The sequence below is a fragment of the Candoia aspera genome, chromosome 2, assembly GCF_035149785.1.
Source record: "Candoia aspera isolate rCanAsp1 chromosome 2, rCanAsp1.hap2, whole genome shotgun sequence".
Lineage (NCBI taxonomy): Eukaryota > Metazoa > Chordata > Lepidosauria > Squamata > Boidae > Candoia > Candoia aspera.
The window spans coordinates 19037532-19060577 of record NC_086154.1 but is presented as its reverse complement, the minus strand read 5'-3'; the positions used below and the strand labels follow the sequence as shown (position 1 = coordinate 19060577).

General features: G+C 44.4%; 1 protein-coding gene across 1 annotated transcript; it reads right to left on the bottom strand.

Annotated features, from left to right (window-relative positions):
• Positions 1–1268: 1268 nt before the first annotated feature.
• Positions 1269–17560, bottom strand: OGG1 (8-oxoguanine DNA glycosylase). Its single transcript, XM_063291424.1, has 7 exons — positions 17299–17560; positions 12569–12942; positions 10746–10925; positions 7068–7249; positions 6023–6170; positions 4328–4377; positions 1269–1941 (listed from the first exon to the last, which is right to left on the bottom strand). The coding sequence occupies exons 1-7, from the start codon at positions 17526–17528 to the stop codon at positions 1837–1839; spliced, it is 1269 nt and encodes a 422-aa protein (XP_063147494.1). The 5' UTR covers positions 17529–17560; the 3' UTR covers positions 1269–1836.
• Positions 17561–23046: the final 5486 nt, after the last annotated feature.

The following is a 23046-nucleotide window of genomic DNA, read 5'->3' as shown; positions in this document are numbered from 1 at the left end:
TTATGATTGATACAGCACTTAGAAATAACTTTAGAAGCACTTTATAAAAGGATAAAAATAAGTAGATCTTTGCCCCAAACCACTAGAAATGGCCAAAGACAAAAGGAAGAAGTGAGCTTGGGTAACAGGAACTATATAATGGTTTCCTAAAACGGTACACAATAAAAAACAGGCCACAGCCAGACCAGGTTGCACACTTTAAAAGTCTCTGTTCTGATAGTGAGATTCGAGAAAATGTTGCTGAAATCAGAAAAATGCTGAGCTGGGCTGTAGCACGCTCATCATTTGGGTTTAGGAACCTAATATACAACTTCATTATAGAAATGGAGGATATTAATGAAGGAGAGAAAAGGTAGAGTATTACAGAGGACTGAATGTTAGGTTTAGCATTCTAAATACATGGGGCAGCAAAGAAAATTGGAGGCGCTGTTGGGTCACATATACATAAGCCAACACATAAGTGGAAAAGGGAGGAGGGCCTGTCTTACAAGACTAAGGTGCTTGCTCAGCAGCTGGATGAGCATCAAGACATCAAACCAGAAATGAAACAAAGTACCTTTTAAAACAGATCCCTGTTATTGCTGGGTTTTGGCACAATACCGTAGCCATTTCAGTAAACCACTTGGAAACCATCACTATCTCCAATGACCAGTTCTCTCCTTTCAAATGGGATCGCCAGCCAACACATATCAGCTGGAGAGGGTCTTCACTTATAGGGCAACCCCATTCATCCATTCAGATGCTTTGAGTTCAACAGGGCTTTTCTCCAGGTAAGTGGCAGAAGACTGAAGCAATGGAACTAGAGTTAGGTAGAGTTAAGTGATTCTATGGGACACAGTCGTAATGCAACGGGTGCCAAAGACTGAAAATGTTCTGAAACACCACTGTAGCATCCTGAGGTAGCCAACTTTGAACTGTGGGGATCCCTCTTTTCTTAGCTAACAGTCAAATGGTGGAGGTGTCATCTGCCACAAAAAGCGAGCCTGTCACAGGCAGCCTCTGTGAATGGATTCAGGATTGCAGAGTGCATGCAGACTAACACCTCCACAGAGCAAGAGAACCTGGCAATAAAACTCACTCCCTCCTCTAAACACTGAGTATGTTTTAATTTTATGTGATGCCATTAAGCTACCAGTGACCTTTAGCACAGGGTTCCCCAACCTTGGCAACTCTAAGCTGTGCGGACTTCAACTCCCAGAATTCCCCAGCCTCTGGGAGTTGAAGTCTGCACAGCTTAGAGTTGCCAAGGTTGAGGAACCCTGCTTTAGCAGACCCAATGTGTCTGCTGAAATTCCTTGGGGGAATCGGGGCAAAGCCCACCCAATTTCTGCCTACCCTCACAGACAACTTATCAATATCACTGGCTATGAATGAGACTCCAGATTGCCCTGGCTAATGCTTGCCACCTCTTTCCAAACAACGATACTTTTGACATTCTCAATAGATGACCCCGGGTTAGAGACGATGACTCTCGTATGGCCCACTTGAAAAACTGCCTTATGCCCAGTACTAACGCACAGCAAGCCCATGGCAATTACAAAAGTCACAAGGAAGTGGGGAAACGTCCTACTGTTTACAATACATGGCAGCTACATGAGAAGCTTATGCTACAAGCACCCTCTGGTGGGAAAAAGACAAAAAAATTAAAAAGCAGAAGTAGAAGCAGCTGTCTGAGGAGCCCCACAGCATACAGCTGCCTCAGTCTCTTTCAGCAGCTCAGGCAGAATCCTTATTCTTAGCATGGTGGTTTCTCTCTGGCTCCAGCCCCAAGCAGGAATGGTCGTCTTACTTGCCTGAATCAGTCACACAAATAAGGTTGAGCTGCAAGAGAGGTTACTAAGTCAAGGTGGAGTGGCTGGTCCTGGCCACTTTGATGCAACGGTGTTTGGCATCTGGATCTGAGGACTCTTGGTTCTTCCGTAGGTCAGCACAAAACAGGACCTGGGAAGAGCAGGAAAAATCTGGATGGCATAAAGGGTTACAGATATTCAGAAAATGGGCCGTATAAAGTATGGCCGCAAACATCCAGGTCGCCTATGGATGGCAGCCAGGAGGAGAATTTTTTTCTGTCTCTCACTGCTGCAATCTAGTGGTTATTCAGATTTTTGCAGCCCAGATATAGCAGCACTGATATAAGATGGGGGAGCATGGAAAAGTTTAGGATTAATGTCCTTATACCCTGTCCACTAGAAACTGTATTCCCCCTTCTCCTAATTCCTACCTCTAATTCCTGAGATAATCACAGGACACTCTGAGCCTCTGTCAAGGGGTCAAACCATGAACTGCAGAGCCAAAGAGCATTCCTCTTGATTTCTTTCCACCATCCACCTGATCTGCCTCTAACTAGGAAGTTGGGAAGAGAAAGTTGTTCCAGCGTTACTAGTGGGAGCTTGGGGCCATCAATCTTCATCTGGGGCACTGGAGAAGGCTTTAATATCAACCTCCAGGAATCTCCATCGTGGCTGCTTCTGTCTTGGTATATAGAACTGGAGGAACAAAGGGGGCCGTATGAGGGGACGTTATCTGTATCTGGATGGAAGTAGAAGAATGCACGTAGCAGAGGGAGGGAGGGAGGGAGGGAGGGAGGGTTTCTGTGTGTAAACAGAGTGAAAGAGAGAATTTACCTATCCTGGCCTACTGTCAATTTTTGTTTTGTGGAGTCCTTGGTGCTCTCTGAACTTGGTTGTTGGCTTACAGACATTTCATTGCCTGACTAGGCAACATCTTCAGTGCTAGTGAAACGTCAACGAAACGTCTGCAAGCCAACAACCAAGCTGAGAGAGCACCAAGGACTCCACAGTTCAACCCTGAGCTACAGAGATTCTCTTCTATAGTTTTTGTTTTTTTGTCTTGGGTCCAGCCTGACTCCTAGCAACTACACAGAGAAGTCCATACAGTTTTAGGCAACATTTTCAGAAGGGGTTTGCCACTGCCTTCTTTTTAGGGCTCACAGGTTAAATCATCCAGCTGGCTTCTGTGCCCAAGGGAGGACTAGAACTCATGTTTCCCCTCTCCTAGTCCATGTCTTAACCACTGGACCAAAGTACCAGCCACTAATTCAGCCCCCAAAGGACTCCCCAATCATGAATATGTCCCACCATTAGATTGTGACGTCCCATCTCTATAGGCTGACCGTATGTCCCGTTTTGAACAGGACAGTCCCGTTTTTTTAACATTTCCAGACCGTCCCGTCGTTTTAATATAAATGTCCATTTTGTCCCATTTTCTTAAAAACCTTACTTAAAAATTTGAAAGTTCCCGTGAACCTGTCAGAACGCAGTCTGACTTTGAGTGGAAGGAGGGGGAGCTCAGCAGAAATGGCGGGAAAAAATCAGCAGAGCTCAACCTGGCGGGAAACCTAAAAAGAAAAAAACAGGATCAGCTGATAGGCAGTGATCAAAGGGCGAGCCGATTGGCTTGAAACGGCTTGAAAATTGCCTTGAAACGGCGGGAAGAAAAGAATGTAAGAGCATGGCCAGAGCAGGAATGGCTTGTCAGGGACATTCATTAGACTCTCCAGCCCAGCCTTGCATCTCGCGGATGAAGGAATCCAAAGATTCCCAGCCCGAGAAAACCGGAGAAGTTCCTGCCTGCCAATCCAGCCTGTTGCCCAGCCCTGCCCCGTTTTGCCATCCCAATGTCCTGTTTTTGTCTCAAGGAAATATGGTCAGCCTACATCTCTACCTTGAGGAACAGAAGCTTGCTTTAAAAAATGAGAGTTCAGATACTTGTGTTGCTGAGCTATGTACTCTAAATCAGTTCTGCATTTTGCTAATACAGGTAGTCCTCGTCTTACAATCACAGTTGGGACCGAATTTTCATCATAAGTCATTGCAGTTGTAAGTTGAGTCACCACGTGACCGGACCCGATTTTACAACCATTTTTACAGTGGTTGTTAAGTGAATCACTGCATTGTTAAGCAAATCCAGCTTCCCCAATGGGCATTTTTTTGCCAGAAAATGGCAAAAAAGTCACAAAACACGATCACATGACTGCGGGATGCTGCAACTGGTCGTAAATGTGAGCCAGTTGCTAAGCGCCCGAAATGCAATCATGTGACCATGGAGGAGTGTGACATTTTGCGACACTTGGAAGTGCTTTACAGGCCATAAAGCACCCATTCCAAGGCAGTCATAACTTCAGACCGTTGTTAAATGAATGGTCGTAAGTTGAGGACTACCTGTATAAGGACAGAAAGTTTGTGCACCATATACAGAGATATGTTCTCCCAGTCTGGCATCTTACCTCTTTACACCTACCTCTGGCCATAGCAGGCAATGGCACAGAGCAGTAGTGGGAGAAGGGGAAAGCAATTTGCACACTCACCGCTTGTGCCCATCCAGAATATGGTCCCCAAAGGCTGCGGAAGAAGTTCCCTGAAGGCAAAGCAAACTTAAATGAGAATGTGGCAGAGAGCTAGCCCACACAGCCTGAACAAAGGAATAAGGGTTCATATCTTGACATAGCTCATGTCCCTTCTCATATTATTGTATTTCAGTTCTAGGCATCTGCTGGAGGAGAAATTAAAGATTTAACAGAACTTGTATCAAGCTTTAAATATCTATGGGTGGTTTTGCATGCTTCTAGACAGCTAATGGAAGGCTCTTGTCCAAGAATGTCCAGAGGACTACCACTCTATTTTAATGTTTTTCCAGACTTTTATAGCCATCTTTAAAGGCTATTACAGACGTTTTTCCCCCTTTTATTGTATTGTCATAAATATTATATTTATATTGTTTCAATGCAGTAAAGTTTATATAATATGATTAGAGATTATTAACATTCTGTTATCTAAGAGGTTTAAAGTGTTGAAAACAGAGAAAGAAAAGTAGAAATTCTATCACTATTAATTACAATTTAGGATGTCAATATTACAAGCATAAAATTATTTGGCTTTTCATCCAAGAGGCTCAATGTGTCCCAAATGCTGAACTATAACTGGAGGCAGCTGCAGTAGAGGACCAGATATGGTGGTCCATACTTAGCTTGGCTGCTGACCAGAGTTATCCTTCCTTCCACCAAGGCCACCCTCTGTAATGCTACCAGATGGATAGGAAACTTCATAGAAATGAAGTTTACTGAAGAAACTGCTATTTATAATTGTTGTGTGTATGTTGCTTTCCTGCAAAACTAACGCCCTCCTGTCCTGCTGGGGGGGTTCCCAGAGCTTATCATTGGCCACTATGGGAAATAAGATGGGGTTGAAATAGATCTGACTCAGCACAGCCACTCTGATTTTCTTATACATGTTTTTGGAAGTGTACTCCTGGATCGGGAGGCCTTGCTCACAGTCACCCATGCCTTAGTCACCTCCTATTTGGATTACGGCAATGCACTGTACATGGGGCTGCCCTTGAAGACCATCCGGAAGCTGCAACTGGTCCAGAATGCAGTGGCACATGCAGCTTTGGGTGTCCCGCAGTTCACTGGTGCGCTGGCTTCCAGTTGCTTTCCAGGTGCAAAGTCAAGATGCTGGTTATCACCTTTAAAGCCCTACGTGGCACAGGGCCAGGTTACTTGTGGGACTGCCTCTCCCTGAGGGTATCTGCCTGTCCTGCTAGGTTAGACAGGGTGAGTGCACTGCAGGTCCCCTCCCTCAAACGTTGCCATCTGATGGGACCTCGGAGGCATGCTTCTCCGTGGCTGCCCCAGTCCTCTGGCACAGCCTCCCACCAGGGATCAGAGGGATCCCTACCCTTTTAGCCTTCCGGAGGGCTGTGAAGACCTGGCTCTTCCCCCAAGCATTGGGCTCGGAGGGGGCGCTGAGCTATGGGGATGTTTGGTCTGGTGCCTGGGGGGAAGGGTATGCTTTTAACTAAGTTTTAGGGTTTGTTGTGAGCCGTCTAGAGTCATTGTACGAGATAGGTGGCCATATAAGTCCTGTAAATAAATAAATCTGAAAGTTTGAAACTTGGCACAGAGAGGAAAACATGAGACTGGTTCCCAGTGTGAAAGGGAAGCCGAAGGTGGTCTTATGCTTCGGCTCACAAGCAAGCAGAACCTGTTCCGAAGCACCCTCACCAATCTCTCGATGGACACGCTCCGTCACGCTGCGGGCCCCCATCCCCAACTCTTGGCCATAGTAACGTTTGGCAACCTGCCATATATGGGTGTCCACTGGTACAGCCTCAGCTTTGTCCAACGCCATGAGGCACACACAGTCAGCCACCTGCAAGGGAGAAGAAGGGAGATGTTTATCAAATTTGTATGCCACCATATTCTCTATGTTGTTGATATATTTATCTTTATTTATATTTCGAATTTAGTCACCACCCATCTCACTCAAAGAGCATATAAATGTGATAAATCAATCAATCAATCAATCAACAGTAAATAAGAATTCCAAAAATGTCCGTGGTAATGAAAATACCATATGACACATTAAAATAATTTAAGTCCATTTTAATCACAGCAACCAACAATAAACATAAATAATAAACATAGATAGCATCATCCCAACTTAGACCCCAAATGTTCTTCAGAAGAGCCCCATCCTTACCAGCTTCTAAAAAGTTACTTAACGGGAGGCTAATCTAGCTTCTAGGGGGAGGCTGACCCACAGGATAGGGGGTCATTACAGTGACTCCAGCCTCAACTCCCCTTGCCTCATGAATGTGGAAAACCACCAACAGTTTTTCCCAGGATGAACAAATCAGCAGGTTTTTTCTGGTTGGAAAATACAGCTGTTACTCTTTGACTATCAGAGATAATCAGATGTAGGGCCAGGGAAGAGGTATTTGGCTTTGGCATTAAGCTCAAATGGGGCCTCAAATTTAGGCACTTGCTATGTTTTTAATTTAAAATATTGTCAAATTACAGTCCACTGCTTTGTTTTACAAGTGGCCATTTTTCATTTATGTTATAGCCAAGGCCTCAAAAGTTGGAAGTGACCTGGATGTTTCTGGATCTCTGGGAGGCCTTGGTCCCCTCCCACAGTAGAAGCAAAGCTACCTCAAGCCCTTTCTCACAAACCACAACTACATGTCCACACAAATAGGCACAGCCAACCCCACACACTTTGGCTAGTCAGAAAAACAGTTAGGGAGGGGGCCTGGTTCATGCTCACCTTGACGCCCACTCCAGGAAGGGTGCACAAGGCGTGCCGGGCCTGCTCATAAGGGACACTGCGCAATTGCTGTAGGCCAGCAGCACCACCCAGAGTCTTCAGCACAGCACGGGCACTCTCACTGATAAAGCGTGCCCGATAACCAAACCCCAGGTCCCTCAGCCGAGCCTCTGTATCTGGTCCTGCAACAGTTTGCCCCAAGAAGTGAAGACATGGAACCAAATCCAGAAATAATTCTATTTTCAACAAGAAATAGGCAGTGCAACATCAGTCAACTGCCTAACGAAGAGAAATAGATGGCTACAGAAGGAACAACAGAGTAACACCATCCTTTTAACAGATTTACCTACTCCAAAGTAAGAATTTACTTCCCAAAGGAACAGTCCTATGCACATTTGTCCTCTCCTTAGCATCTGCTGCTGTTCTCACCAAGTCTCCCGAAAGACTGTTCACCAGCTCTTCATTAAAGTAGAATAAATTCAGAATTTTCCTTTAGCAAGTAAATAGAATTTTTGCTGCAGGATGGACCTTAGTAGCTCATCTCTGGGATGTATTTTCTCACAACTTGTTTCAGTTACCTAAGTTACTACTTACCTGGTTCAGTTCAAGCAATGAGTAAGAACTATTAGGCAATGGTGCTAATGGATAGTGGGTCACGTCACTCTTCATTGGCACAATGTCTTTACACATCTAACAAAACTGCAAGTATCCTTGTACAAACCGCCTAGTCAAAGGCTCAAAAGATCTTTCAAGGAAGATTTATGACAGTTTATGAGAATGGTGCCTTTTCCCAGTTCCATTCATTCTTTCCATACCACTGATTGTTGGTGAGAAGACTAGGCAGTGCCGAAAACCAACTGCAGCTGTCTACATTCCCAGCAATTGACAATTGCTCTTTGAGGCCTTTAGCACTTCTATGTGCAATCTTACATTGACTTTCCCTTCAAATCAATGTCCATTTGGATGTATTCATCTTTTACAAGCCTGAATTGCCAGTGGTTTCCTTATCCTTGCTGAGTCGTGTTCCCAAGCACTTAACATTTCTTCAGCTATATGACCTACACTAAATTAACAGATCTTAAATAACTACTGAATTGCTGTTAAGGGAGTCACATCGAGATGGTGTACAGAATACATTGCTGTTAGGGTTTTCTTAGCTGCAGATTGCTGAGAGACTTTGGTACTCAGTGGTATATAAAGTATAATAATAATAATAAGTGAAAAGTCCTGTTGGGAAGAAACTTATGACTACAAATAAAGCATGTGGAGGTTTAATTTATTTAATTCTATTTATGCTATTCGTTATTTCAGAAATAGATTTAAAGCAGAACTGTAGTAAAATTGTACATTGAATCAGCTAGCACTGTGACCCTGGAGTGGAGACAGATAACAGAAACCAGACAACTATCCTTCCTTAGAGTGTGAAGGAAGTAGCGTGAAAGGAGGAAGTCGCAATCATATTGAAACAGGTCATCTGGAACAGGAAGATCACCTCCTAGGTCAGGGTTTCTCAACCTGGGTTCCGTGGAGCCCTCGGGTTCCACAAGAGGCCACTAGGGGTTCCCTGGGAGATCATGATTTGTTTAAAAAATTACTTCAAATTCAGCAACCTCACATTAAAGAGGTAAGTTTCATTCCTTATTTTTAGTTTAAGAACACTGTTAATGCATATACAATTGTCCAGAGTTGTCGTAATACAAGATGGGCGGGGGAGAAATATGATATATATATATATATATATATATATACATATATAGATAGATAGATAGATAGATAGATAGATGGATAGATAGATGGATAGATAGATAGATAGATACTTGGACAGATAGATATCTATATAGGTATCTATAGATATCTATAGATATAGATATAGATATCTAGATCTATCTATATCGATAGATAGATAGATAGATAGATAGATAGATAGATAGATAGATAGATAGATAGATATAGAGAGATATAGAGAGATATAGAGAGAGAGGCCTACCCATGAAACGATCACAATAATTTTGTAACTTCTGGCCTATATTTGAGCCTGAATGTGCAGGGGTTCCCCGAGGCCTGAAAAATATCTCAAGGGTTCCTCCAGGGTCCAAAGGTTGAGAAAGGCTGTCCTGTTCCCACACTCTCCCCTTTGGCCTTCCGCAAACACTGCAAAAGTTGTGTGACATCAGCTACGAGCTTCCCTACGTGTGGCGAAGGGAAAACACCAGCTTCTGTGTGAAAAAGCTCCAGACCCAGAGTATGAGTGCCTGCAGACTCAACGCTTGCTCAGCATAAATGATGCTTGGAAGAAAAGTGTGTGAGTTGGGAGATGGCAGGTTCCAGAGGATGATAAGGAGAAATCTGCAGAGAAAGCATCTACCTGATCAGGCCTGTACGAATAAACTCCTCCACCCTTCTATGCTGCCGAGCTGGGACTCAGCTCATTGCCCGGGCAGGGAAGAGAGATGGTTCCGCTTACTGAAAAGCCTTCCTCAGCAGCAAGGAAGGGGCCAGAGACCTCTCAAACCATCCTTCCACCTGTCTAACTCAAGGAGGGAGGCGCTCATACACCCACAGCTGAGGGTGGAAGACTTCTTGAGACTGCTGGTGTGAGAGCAGGAAAACAAGCCTCAAACTGCTGCCTCCAGATCCATTTACTTCCTTGGTTAGATATTTTATTTCAAGCTTTACTTTGAGTTCTTAGTTTGGACTGCTGAGGCTCCAAAGAGTCTGTTTTTGTTTTCAACCCCTAGCCCTGCATGCTCAAGAGCCTGGGAAGAGTAAGCTTCCAGGGTTCTCTACATCTTGGAAAGTCCCGTGCTTGCTTTCTGTTACTCGCAAGTCAGCGCCTGCATTGGTATCTGGGGATGACCTTAGGAGATGGGGAAGAGCCGCAGCCAGGGGAACAGTCGGATAAGAGGCAGCTGAGCCCGCAGCAGGAATGTGGGCGTGGCAAAAGTCTCAGAAGGGACCCTCCCAGTTTCTTGGGCTGTAAAGGCCAGGCGGGAGAAATGTGCTTTCAGACTTGCAAGGTTCTGTTGATGTAACCTTACAATAAAGTAGAGCTAGTTCTTCTGGGTGTACTTCTTGTCTGGACTACCTCCCCACCTCTCTGTCTACAAGGGTCTCTGCCACACTATGCCTTTCTGCGTCACCCCAAGTTATTCCCACTCCACTGTTTTCAATCCTACTTGGCATAGCTACCAAGACACAGATTATTTGGGAGCAGGAGTGGGGCTGGGCAGCCTCACCCAAGGGGGTCCACTGTCTAAAACTGAGAGAGCTCCAGATCTCCTTGCTCTCAGCCAATGGCCAAGGCAACCTCTTGTATGCCCAACGACCAAAACACAGAAGTGCTCCCCTGTTGCCTCCCATACTGTTCTGTTTTTCCCAAGCATGTCATAGGTAAGAAAAAAGCAAGGAAATTAATGGAGAAACACACAATTTTTGTAACAATAAACCCAACCTTTTTGAAACTTAAGTTTGTGCCAAACAGATGCATGGTTACATTAGCATTGCATGATAAATTTCTGTTGCATGGTTATGGTCTTTTGACATGGGAGCAGAAGAGCTTTTTTTTTTTTTATGTGCCCTTTCAGGAACAGGACAGGAAGCAGAGAAGGCATTAGACATGGAAAAGGATGCTTTGTTGAGGGAAAGGCAGCAAAGCAACTTAGCTGCCTAAGGTTTTACCTGCCATTGCTTGCAGTGAGGGGAACGCATGGTAAGTCTTGGTGTCCAGCTGGCAGAGGCGGCGCCCAAAGGCCTGGCACAAGTGTTGAATCATGTTGGTGATGCGGGACAAGTGGTTGTTGGAGGTGCAGATAAAGGAGAAGAGGCATTCCACTGGGTCCTGCCGCAGCACCCGTACGCCTGGAGGAAGAAAGAGCCAGCCAAGCACTCAGTCAGTTCTTGTAGGTGGCAGCTATTCGAATTAAATGGGACGAGAGCTCAGTGCCCAGCACTGCAAGCGCTCTGTGGGCTTCATCCCTGGGGTAGACCACCACTGGGACGTTGGACCTGACCTGAGAAGCAGGTTCAGCTTTCCATCTTGGCTGGACAGTGCCAGGACACAGCCCTGGGCAAGCAGCTGCCTCCACTGAGCTGAAGCATCACTCCCTAGTTCCATCAGGTCCCCTGTGCAGGAGACGAGGAGGGATGAGTGATGCTTGCTGCCTCTTCCTGCCTGGAAGACGCCTGCTTTTGCTTGAGCGCAGTGGCAGCCCAGGTGGGTAGGTTTGTTCCATCAACACCTTTCTCTTCAAAAAGAGAAAGACTCTTGCAACTCGTAGTAGGGGAAAGGGAAAGGCCCCACTTGAGGCCCTGCAGGTTCCTCATCTGTAGAATTATTTTCCTGAGAATCTCACTTAAAATCAAAAGCACCTAATCCTTGATTTTAAAAAGTTGACAAATGTGCAGGCAGCACAAGATGGAATTTCAGAAGTACCCTCTTTGAGGGGAGGGAAGAGAGACCGAGTTAAAGATTTGGGATGGCTCTGAGACCTCACTCCTGTCTTCCTATCACCAGTCACGTACTTTATGGTTAAACTAACTGAGGAATTCAGTTTTTCTTGGTGCTGACTTATAGGGTGGTTTCTGTTTCTCGATCTTCATAGGACTAGCAGTAAGAGCTAGACGTCCATGCAGGAAGCAGAGGGATCTCTGGACAAGAAAGCCTCACTTTGGGGTCACTTGTCTGCCCATTTTCAAATCTCCCTTTGCCAGACAAGGACAATGTTTGTTCCCTAAAATGGATAAAAATGAAGACATTTAAGAATGCAAACCCTGCATCAGATTCTATGAGAAATCCTGCACTCTTAATATCGTAAGACACAGCTTTGCTGCTGGTCAACTACTCTCAGCTAAACAAAACATCACATGGATGTCATGGACATGAACTGGAGAGCCAGTTGTGTGTAGTGGTGAAGGCTCCAGGCTAGAAACTGGGAGACCGTGAGTTCTAGTCCTGCCTTAGGCACAGAGCCAGCTGGGTGACCTTGGGCCAGTCACTCTCAGCCCAAGAGCCAATCAGGCGTGGTATGAGAGTTCTAGTCCCGCCTTAGGCACAGAGCCAGCTGGGTGACCTTGGGCCCAAGAGCCAATCACGCGTGGTAAGAGAGTTCTAGTCCCACCTTAGGCACAGAGCCAGCTGGGTGACCTTGGGCCCAAGAGCCAATCACGCGTGGTAAGAGAGTTCTAGTCCCACCTTAGGCACAGAGCCAGCTGGGTGACCTTGGGCCAGTCCCACCCTCTCAGCCCTGGGAAGAAGAAGGAGGCCAGAGCAACCTACTTCCAAAAATCTTGCCAAGAAAACTGCAGGGACTGGTCTAGGCAGTCTCCAAGAATCGGAAACAATTGAACAGATTTTAAAAAACAAAACATCACATACTTCTATTTCCTGAAAATAGGTGCTCGTGCACAAATTAGGATATTGTACTGTCTCTTCATCACATAAAAAAACGTATTTTTCTCGCAGCAATAGATCACTCTCCAATGCTATTTCTTAGTTCACCTACCTGGGAATTTAACGCCTACTTCCCGGAAGTGTGAGTCAACGTAAGACCAACCCTGGTATAAGCCAGATACATTTACATGCAGCTGGAAATAGTCCTGGAGGATCTGCGAAGGGGTCAACCCATCTACTGCCCGAGCCAGCTCTCCTGGCAAGTGGCTGCCCGGACGTTCACTTGTCCCAGCACGACTAGGGCCGGGCAGTGTTTGCTTCCTGCTCTTCTTCACGGGGGGTTCAGAGAGGCCTTCTTCCTCCCTGCCACCCTCCTCCTTCTCCTCTTCATGCAAGGTGTACCAGAGTTGTTCCTCAGACTGAGTTAGGGTCCAAACGCGTCCAGCCAACACGCCAGTCCAGTAGCCAGGGCTGGTTTCAGACCACCTGAGAAGATCACAGGCTTGGTTAGCAGCAGAAACAGCCAAGTATCACCTAAAAAGGCTACCCAGGTCCTCCAGTCGATACCTCATTTGCCTCTCAACTGAGTTGCCTCATTTCTTAAAGCTGAGGTCGCCTATGAAAAATGTCTGAGCCAAGATTCACCAAACTAACAAAGTTTGCACTAACACCACTCCAGCTTGGATCCCAAAATAAATTAATTGTGAAGTTCATAAAAGGAACATTTCAGCTCTCATGTCTTTTCTCCAAACTTCTCTCAAATGACACAGGAGCACCCCCCTTCCACTCTATGAAGAAGTTTTCCAAAATGGCTGTAAGGGGAAATGAGGGAATGAGAAACTTATTTTTATAACTTTCCTTAAGGCTGTGTGCAATTTAAGTATTAACAATTATATTAGACTGCAAGATGGTACAACATGGTAGTGCTTCTAACTGATCTTAGGAGCCAAGTTAAGGAAAGAAAAACACAGCACGTCTATTAACTTCTAAGCAGGCAAAAAATGAAATGGGAAAAGAAAAATTGCAAGCTTCTTATAACCAGTGAGCCTGTTTTTCAACTAGCCCAGGAGCATCTCCTCCAACAGCAGCTCTTCAATCAACCATGATCAGCAATCTGATCCTTTTGAGCAAACAACCAGTGATAGAAACTGGGTCCTTCTATTTAAAAAGCGTTGTGTGCTCTACCATTAAGCTGCTCCCTTCCCCAAACATCACATCTAATGGATATTGTTATAAGAGTTCTTATTATTTCCTGCCTTTTATCCAAAGAGATGAACAATCTAAATCAGTGTTTCTCAACCTTGGCAACTTGAAGATGGGTAGACTGGCTGGGGTATTCTGGGAATTGAAGTCCACCCATCTTCAAGTTGCCAAGGTTGAGAAACACTGATCTAAATTATTTTATCAATAAAAATGCAACTACCATTATTAGTAGTGCAATTCAAAAGACATGGCTGGAAGGTACAGTCTTAATTCCTTTACTGAAAATGGAAGGAGCGAGAACTAAATTTATTTCTGGGAGAAGTGCACTCCATTGCTTGCAAGTGACCAAGGAGAAGCTCCTGATCCTTATAGTCCACAATTGGGCCTGAGATCACAGGCAACTTTAAAAGTGTTTGCCTGGATAATGCAAAAAGATTCATACACATTTATATCCCACCATTTTCCCAAGGACTTCAGGGGAACATGCAAGGGGGTTTTTGCATCTGGACAGCGTTTCAGTGAGAACTGTTCAGAGAACTGACTGGCCCATGAAGTGTCACAGTTGAGCTAAGATCTGAAATGGAAGTCCAGGACTCTTAATTGTTTCTCTGCTGACATCTGTCTCGGTATTCCTATGTGTTCCTCTCCTAAGATTCAGATGTTTCAGAGTGCGATATGATTTATTTATTACTGTATTTATAGCCACAAAATATACAAATAAAATAAAACTGAGGTTCAGACTAAATCTTGTTGCAGTGTCTAAAGAATGTCAAAGTGTGGTTGGAAGCCAACATATGCAGTATGTCACTTCAGAGAAACAGCATCAGAGACCTCTGTATACTTCTTCTTAGCTCTGTATGGACATCACAAATATTTCAGCCTACCCTGCAACATCCAAGTACTTCTAATACCAAATATGAACACTATAATTAGCAAAAATGCTTAAATGCCCATGTTTTTCTTAGCTTTACTATCAGTCAGAACCTCAAAGTGTAACATCCTTGTCAAAGATAGTTAAACTATGAAATCTGATGCTAACAGATTATTAAATCATATATTTTTAAAGGGGGAATAGACAAACTGAATAAGAGCTAATGATGAGAGCTGCTGATTGCCCAGTGTGGATGACTGAGTGACTGCTTCCTAGTGAGTAAGCAAATACATATGGAAAGAAGGCTGGATCACAAAAACTGAGACAAATAGCCTTAACTGTAAAATTAGTATCATGAAATTGGCTGGGACTAACAAAGGATGCTAAAAGTAACAAGGGCTTTTTTAGATATGTTTTTTTTAAGAGAACATTTTTCTGCCTTTACCACTGGTCAGTAAAGGCAGGAAAATGTCAACAGGTATCAAAAAAGGCCAACAACTTGACTTTTATTTTGATAGGTCTTCCACCAGTGAGAATCAGGATGAAAGGGCAGGATTGAAGGCTGAGACTGATAGAAAGTGGTCAGGGAATACCTTTTTACCTTGAATGAATTTCCAGGGCCAGATAAATTGCATTCTAGGGTACTCAAAAAACTAGCTGATAAACTGGTCAAATCTTTGTTTTATCTTTCAGAAATCCTGGAGAACAGGTGAAGTGTCTGGAGGAGAAGAGATACTGTTTCTTCCTTCATAAAGGAGAAAAGGGAAATCCAGCAAACCACAGAGCAGTAATACTACATCAACATCTGAGAAGATTATAGAACAAATCATAAAGAAATCAATCTGTAAACATCTTGAAAACAATGCACTAGGTACTGGAAATCAGCATGGATTTATCAAGAACAAATCCTGCAGATTTATCCTTGTTTTATGTTCTGATCAGGTAGCTTCTCCGTGGGAAAGCTATAGACATACAGTAATATATCTTGATTTCAGCCATGGTGATTAGCAAACTAGTTAAGCAAGATGACATGATAATTAACTGGATATATAGCTGGCTTGAAAATCAAAGGATACTCATCAACGGTTCCTTATTATATTGGAGTCTGATATCAAATAAGATGCTGCAACAATCAGTTTTGGGTCCTCTATTCTTCAGTATTTTTATTAATAGTTTAGATGAATAGGTAGAGAGAATGTTTATCAAATTTGCAGACGACACAAAATTGAGTGGGGTAACTAATAGCGCTGTGCATTGATCCAGATGTGAAGAAGAGGCGATTTGGAACAGGCATGGGCACTTATATTGTCCCCACTGGGATCCCTTTATATCAAACATTTATTTTCCTGAGATCATGCAGTTCTATTTCTAGAAGACAGAAATAAAATTCAATATGATTTTAATATAACCAAATATCAGACAGTCCTTGCTTAATTACAACTGGGACCAGCAACTCTGTCACTAAGCAATGTGCCCATTAAATGAGATAACATGTCACTGTGACAGAGTTATGACCTCACTTCCTCTGCAGTTGTTAAGCGAGACATCACATGACCACAACTGATTATTTTACTGCTGGCTTCTCCTTTGACGCTGCTTGTTGGAAGCCAGAGCTATGAAGGTCGCAAATGGCAATCGTGTGATTGCAGGACGCTGCGACAGTCATAAATGTCTGCCAGTTGTAAAGTGCCCAAAACTCGATCATGTGACTGCACGGATGCTGCAACGGTCATAAGTGCGAGGACCAGTCGTAAAGTTACTTTATCAGTGCCGTTGTAACTCTGAGCAGTCGCTAAACAGGTTGTTTGCTTGCAGATGTTTCCTTACCCAACTAGGTAACATCATCATCACTAGCACTGATGTTACCTAGTCGGGTAACGAAACGTCTGCAAGCAAACAACCAGGCTCAGAGAGCACCCAGGACTCCACAGTTCAACCCTGAGCTATATAAATTCCCTTCTGTTGTAGGTGATCTCTCAGGTTCTTTTACAATACAATGGCAGCAAAAGAAAATTCAGAAAGCCAATGGCTGTGCCAAGAGGGAAGGACTGGCGCTGTAGTACAACTCAAGCCTTTAGCTCCACGAAGCCAAGGATTATATGCAGAAATCGTAAGAGTTTAAAAGGACTGAATTGATTCTACTGATCAGTCATTCTCAGAAGAATTAGAGGGGCTTTCTTAATTTAATGGTATTGTGGCTTTGGGGGAGGGAGAAAAGGGGCAGCACCATTAACAAATACAAAGGGTTGCCCCTCCCTCCCACAAAACCCAGATGGGTGCCACCACCTCTTTGCAAAAAGAAGGAGCGTCCGCCATCCTTCTTACAAGTGGGGATGAACAAAAAAAGGGTGGTTGTGATGGTGGAAGGAGCCTGCAGGAGCCTTGCTGCGCAAGACAGAACACACACGTCGTTATGAAGAGAACCTTGCCATAATCTCTCGCTCTTTTCCCACGTATATTCTCGAGCGCGCCTGCCTGCCTGCCTGCCTGGGTTTTCATGCATTCAAAGCGCAGCTTCCTTCACCCCCGAGCCTCCGTGCACCCAAAAGTTGCACTACCCTGGGGCGTAGCCGACAGGAAAAAGGCGGCAAACGCAGAGAGGGAGAGGCAAAATGCCACCGAGAAGAAGCCGCCCAAGGGCTGCAGCGATGCGGAGCTCGCGCTAAGGAAGGGAGAAGGGACGCCGCGGCCAGGCAGGGGCAGTTCAAGGGGGACGCCTTCGAAAAGGTTGCAATTCCTAGCTGGGAGCCGCCAGGGGGCGCACTAACCGGAAGGTCTGTCCGCCACAGAGTACCAGGTCGAGGCGGAGTTCGGTGCGCGGGCAAGGCAGGGAGCGCCAGGGAGTCGCTCGAGGCAGCGGGGTCGGCCGGGCGTTCATGTCGTCCCTTCTGCTGTTGCTGCCCTTGGGGAGGAGGCGAGGATGACCACGCTCCAGCCGCCGCTGTTGCTGGAGCAGCTTGGCGCAAGACCCGTACCTCCGAGCCCGTACAATCACCATAGAGAACGGGCACTGAATTTAGAGGAGGGGCCGCGCAGGGGTAGAGCGGAGTCACCCCTTGCCGCTCTAGGCTACGAGGCGCTCTTTGTAGTCTGTTTGGGCGGAAGCTCGGGTCTTCTGGATCAGAACGAGTCCTTCCTGTCCGGGGGTCAAGGCTGGGCAGGCGCCAAAGGGGGTCTTTTGGAATGGCTACATCACAAAGCGGATGGGAGGTGGAGAATGGAAATGGAGCTACCAGTATCTGGGCTGCAAAAATCAGGATGATCAGTAGATGGCAGCACAATGCTGTATTAACTGGATACTGTTCACTATAAACGTGGGTTTAAATATCTAGCAAGAGTTCCAGAGCAGAAAACAATTATTTTAAAAAATGGCAAAATAATTTATTGAATTAAACACTTAATATGCATTATAAAGTGTTTGATCTTAGCAACAACAAAGCTAGATTTCCACTTCTTTTACCTGGTTGTTTTTTATTCGTTTAGTCGCTTCCGACTCTTCGTGACTTCATGGACCAGCCCACGCCAGAGCTTCCTGTCGGTCGTCAACACCCCCAGCTCCCCCAGGGATGAGTCCGTCACCTCTAGAATATCATCCATCCACCTGCCCTTGGTCGGCCCCTCTTCCTTTTGCCCTCCACTCTCCCTAGCATCAGCATCTTCTCCAGGCTGTCCTGTCTTCTCATTATGTAGCCAAAGTATTTCAGTTTTGCCTTTAATATCATTCCCTCAAGTGAGCAGTCTGGCTTTATTTCCTGGAGGATGGACTGGTTTGATCTTCTTGCAGTCCAAGGCACTCTCAGAATTTTCCTCCCAACACCACAGTTCAAAAGCATCGATCTTCCTTCTCTCAGCCTTCCTTATGGTCCAGCTCTCGCAGCCATATGTTACTACGGGGAACACCATTGCTTTAACTATGCGGGCCTTTGTTGTCAGTGTGATGTCTCTGCTCTTAACTATTTTATTGAGATTGGTCATTGCTCTTCTCCCAAGGATTAAGCGTCTTCTGATTTACTGACTGCAGTCAGCATCTGCAGTAATCTTCGCACCTAGGAATACAAAGTCTTTCACTGCTTCTAAATTTCTCCCTCTATTTGCCAGTTATCAATCAAGCTGGTTGCCATAATCTTGGTTTTTTTCAGGTTTAGCTGCAAGCCAGCTTTTGCACTTCCTTCTTTCACCTTCATCATAAGGCTCCTCAGTTCCTCTTCGCTTTCAGCCATCAAAGTGGTATCATCTGCATATCTGAGATTGTTAATGTTTCTTTCAGCGATTTTAACTCCAGCCTTGGATTCCTCAAGCCCAGCACGTCGCATGATGTGTTCTGCATACAAGTTGAATAGGTAGGGTGAGAGTATACAGCCCTGCCGTACTCCTTTCCCAATCTTAAACCAGTCCGTTGTTCCGTGGTCTGTTCTTACTGTTGCTGTTTGGTCGTTATACAGATTCTTCAGGAGGCAGACAAGATGACTTGGTATCCCCATACCGCTAAGAACTTGCCACAATTTGTTATGGTCCACACAGTCAAAGGCTTTAGAATAGTCAATAAAACAGAAATAGATGTTTTTCTGAAACTCCCTGGCTTTTTCCATTTTCCAGCGGATATTGGGAATTTGGTCCCTAGTTCCTCTGCCTTTTCTAAACCCAGCTTGTACATCTGGCAATTCTCGCTCCATGAATTGCTGAAGTCTACCTTGCAGGATCTTGAGCATTACCTTACTGGCATGTGAAATGAGTGCCACTGTTCGATAGTTTGAACATTCTTTAGTGTTTCCCTTTTTTAGTATGGGGATATAAGTTGATTTTTTCCAGTCTGATGGCCATTCTTGTGTTTTCCAAATTTGCTGGCATATAGCATGCATTACCTTGACAGCATCATCTTGCAAGATTTTGAACAGTTCAGCTGGGATGCCGTCATCTTCTGCTGCCTTGTTATTAGCAATGCTTCTTAAGGCCCATTCAACCTCACTCTTCAGGATGTCTGGCTCTAGCTCACTGACCACACCGTCAAAGCTATCCCCAATATTGTTATCCTTCCTATACAGGTCTTCTGTATATTCTTGCCACCTTTTCTTGATCTCTTCTTCTTCTGTTAGGTCCTTGCCATCTTTGTTTTTGATCATACCCATTTTTGCCTGGAATTTACCTCCGATGTTTCTAATTTTCTGGAAGAGGTCTCTTGTCCTTCCTATTCTATTGTCTTCTTCCACTTCCGCGCATTGCTTGTTTAAAAATAATTCCTTATCTCTTCTGGCTAACCTCTGGAATTTTGCATTTAACTGGGCATATCTCCCCCTATCACTGTTGCCTTTTGCTTTTCCTTCTTTCTTGGGCTACTTCTAGTGTCTCAGCAGACAGCCATTTTGCCTTCCTGGTTTTCTCTTTCTTTGGGATGTATTTTGTTGCTGCCTCCTGAACAATGTTGCAAACTTCTGTCCAGAGTTCTTCCGGGACCTTATCTACTAAGTCCAGTCCCTTAAATCTATTCTTCACCTCCACTGCATATTTCTTAGGAATATTAGTGAGCTCATATCTAGCTGATCTGTGGGTCTTCCCTAATCTCTTTAGTCTGATCCTAAATTGTGCAAGAAGAAGTTCGTGATCTGAACTACAGTCAGATCCAGGTCTTGTTTTTACCGACTGTATAGATGTCCGCCACCTTTGGCCGCAAAGGATGTAGTCAATCTGATTTCGGTGTTGTCCATCTGGTGAAGTCCATGTATAAAGCCGTCTCTTAGGTTGTTGGAAGAGAGTGTTTGTTATGCAGAGTGAGTTGTCTTGGCAAAATTCTATCAGCCTATGTCCTGCTTCGTTTTGTACTCCCAGGCCATGCTTACCTGTAATTCCAGGTGTCATTTGACTGCCCACCTTAGCATTCCAGTCTCCTGTGATGAAAACATCTCTTTTAGGCGTGTTGTCCAGTAGGTGCTGCAGATCCTCATAGAACTGCTCTACTTCAGCTTCTTCAGCATCTGTGGTTGGGGCGTATATTTGGATCACTGTGATGCTAGATGGCTTGCCCTGAATTCGAACTGAGATCATTCTATCATTTTTTGGATTATATCCAAGCACTGCTTTAGCCACTTTACTATTAATTATGAAGGCTACTCCATTTCTTCTGTGGTCCTCTTGTCCACAGTAGTAGATCTGGTGGTCCTTTGATGTGAAGTGGCCCATTCCAGTCCATTTCAGTTCACTGACGCCCAAAATGTCTATTTTTAATCTTGACATCTCACCAATGACCACATCCAAATTGCCCTGCCTCATAGATCTTACATTCCAGGTTCTAATGGCGTGTTGATCCTTAGAACATCGGATTCGCCGTTCACCACCAGCACCGTCGGCCGCTAGCTGTCCTTTCGGCTTTGAGCTAGCTGCGTCATCACGTCTGGGGCTAGTTGAACTCATCCTCTGTTCCTCCCCAGTAGCATTTTGACCATCTTCCAACCTGGGGGTCTCATCTTCCGATGGTATACCGACATATCTCTGGTTGTACTGATCCATTTAGTTTTCACGGCAAGAATACTGGGGTGGGTTGCCATTACCTTCCCCAGGGATCGCATTTAGTCTGACCTCTCTGTCATGACCTTCCCATCTTGGGTGGCCCTTCACGGTTTAGCTCATGGCATCATTGAGGTGCTCAAGCTCCAGCACCACAACAAGGTAACGATCCTTTGCTGAAGTTTACCTGGTTACCTGCCAAAATCCACATTAAGAATAATAAAGTCACATCAAATAAATACACTGGGCACTGCAGCAGAAGCTAAAATGGCACTCATTCCATAGTATAACAAGTTAGTATGTGCTCTGTGCCACATAACAGTTGAATCCTAGATTCTTCTTGCAAGTAATGCATTTTTTTTAATTTCCCAAATTGGTAAAATCAGAGGGAATATAACACACATTTAATTTTAAAACCATTGTTTTCTGCTCTATCATCATCATCAAAAGATATGTTTCATTAAAAATTACTGTAATTTGTATAAAATATATTCAGCTGACCTTTGGATACCATAGTTAATTAGCCATCTCAAAGACCAGTTCTTAGTATAAAATAGTATGCAAGATGTGTGGTATCACAGAGCTCTTCTTCAAACAAGTTTTTTTTTAATGTTTTTATGCTTGTGAGGGTTCTTTGTTTTCCAAAGACTGGACACATCACAGCATAGAAGATAACTGTACAAATACAGTTTTATTGTACGCACCTTTCCTAATAATAGGCTGTTGCCCTGGGTTAACTCACCCTCCTAGGCTATGTAAGTTGATCTAGTCACGCAAATAAGGCTTTGATGTTCTTATAAGAAATAAGTCTTAACATTTATAAAGTGGCATGCCACCTTGTCTTCCTCTAATGTTCTTGCACTTGTTGGGATTAGGTGCTGCCTCAGCATGGTTGCTACCAAGGTGCAGGCCAAGCTCTAAGCCAAGCTCCAGGCAGGAATCACACCACAATGGGCTGCTTAGCATTGCTTAATGTAGCTTGTGATCCTGGCAGTTGACTGATAGCCCTCTTCCTTGCCTGTACATTCAACAATGTATAACATTCCCAGACATTACTTCCCACTTTGTCTGTTTGTTGTCTCCTTATCCTCCACCTTTTCTCCTATACACCCACACTTTTGTAGGCTAAGGGTGTGGGTGGGGTGAGGCTTCCTATGGATGTTGGCACATTCCTAAAAACACCAGGGTGTGGTTCAATTAGCCAGACACCTGGAACACTGGCATGGATGCTTGTGAGTCAACTGTGAGTAGGGGAATGAATGAATGAGCCCATCTCCTCTCAAATTTCTGAGACTGTAAACTTTTACTGCCCTTGAGCTTAGCCTTGGTGAATTGGGGGTGGGAAGCATTTCTGCCTTGCTGCAGCTGCTTTTCTCAAATGCAGAGAGCAACCCCAGCTTCATTCCCTCACAACGCTAGGACGTCATTTTTATTTATAACTACATGAAAGGATTCTCACACAGTTTCCTCATATTTGCATACTTTTCCTAGCCTCAGGAAGGAAGAACTCAGTGTAGGTCATCCTCTAAAAAAGCCCCAACAGATAAGCTTACAAGCTCTTTAGAAAAAAATTGAGATTAAAGCTTTCTTTCGAAATGCAACAAATGAAGTGACTGGAAGAGAAGGAAGAGTAGGCGCAATATCTCAGCGTTGGATGAAATGATTAGATTTGACAATAGTCTCTCCAAAAGAATGAATTAGAAGCTATTCTTTTTTTTTAAAAATACCCTATATATTTTTTTTGCATCATTGGTCTAAAAATGTGTCTTTATGAACTACCTGAAAGCAAGTTCCACTGCTAAAATTTGCAAGTTCTAACTTTGTGATCTGCCTAGATAGGAAAAGCTTTGCTATCAGAGAGCACCAAGGACTCCATAGTAAAGATAGCTTGACAGTTAGACAAGTGCTTAAACCGAAGCCAAGAAAATAGACAACAAAGCACATCTTCTCACGAGAACAGAACAAACCAGAGATTCCCTTATCTTTTCTGCAGACAGAAAAAAAGGCCCCAAGCCCAG

Coding starts and splice junctions, on each gene's coding strand:
- OGG1 (XM_063291424.1), bottom strand. CDS start 17,528: ATGGTGATTGTACGGGCTCGGAGGTACGGGTCTTGCGCCAAGCTGCTC. Junction 12,943..17,298: donor TGTGGCGGACAGACCTTCCG/GTTAGTGCGCCC, acceptor TGATCTTCTCAG/GTGGTCTGAAACCAGCCCTG. Junction 4,378..6,022: donor GCGTGTCCATCGAGAGATTG/GTGAGGGTGCTT, acceptor CTTTGCCTTCAG/GGAACTTCTTCCGCAGCCTT.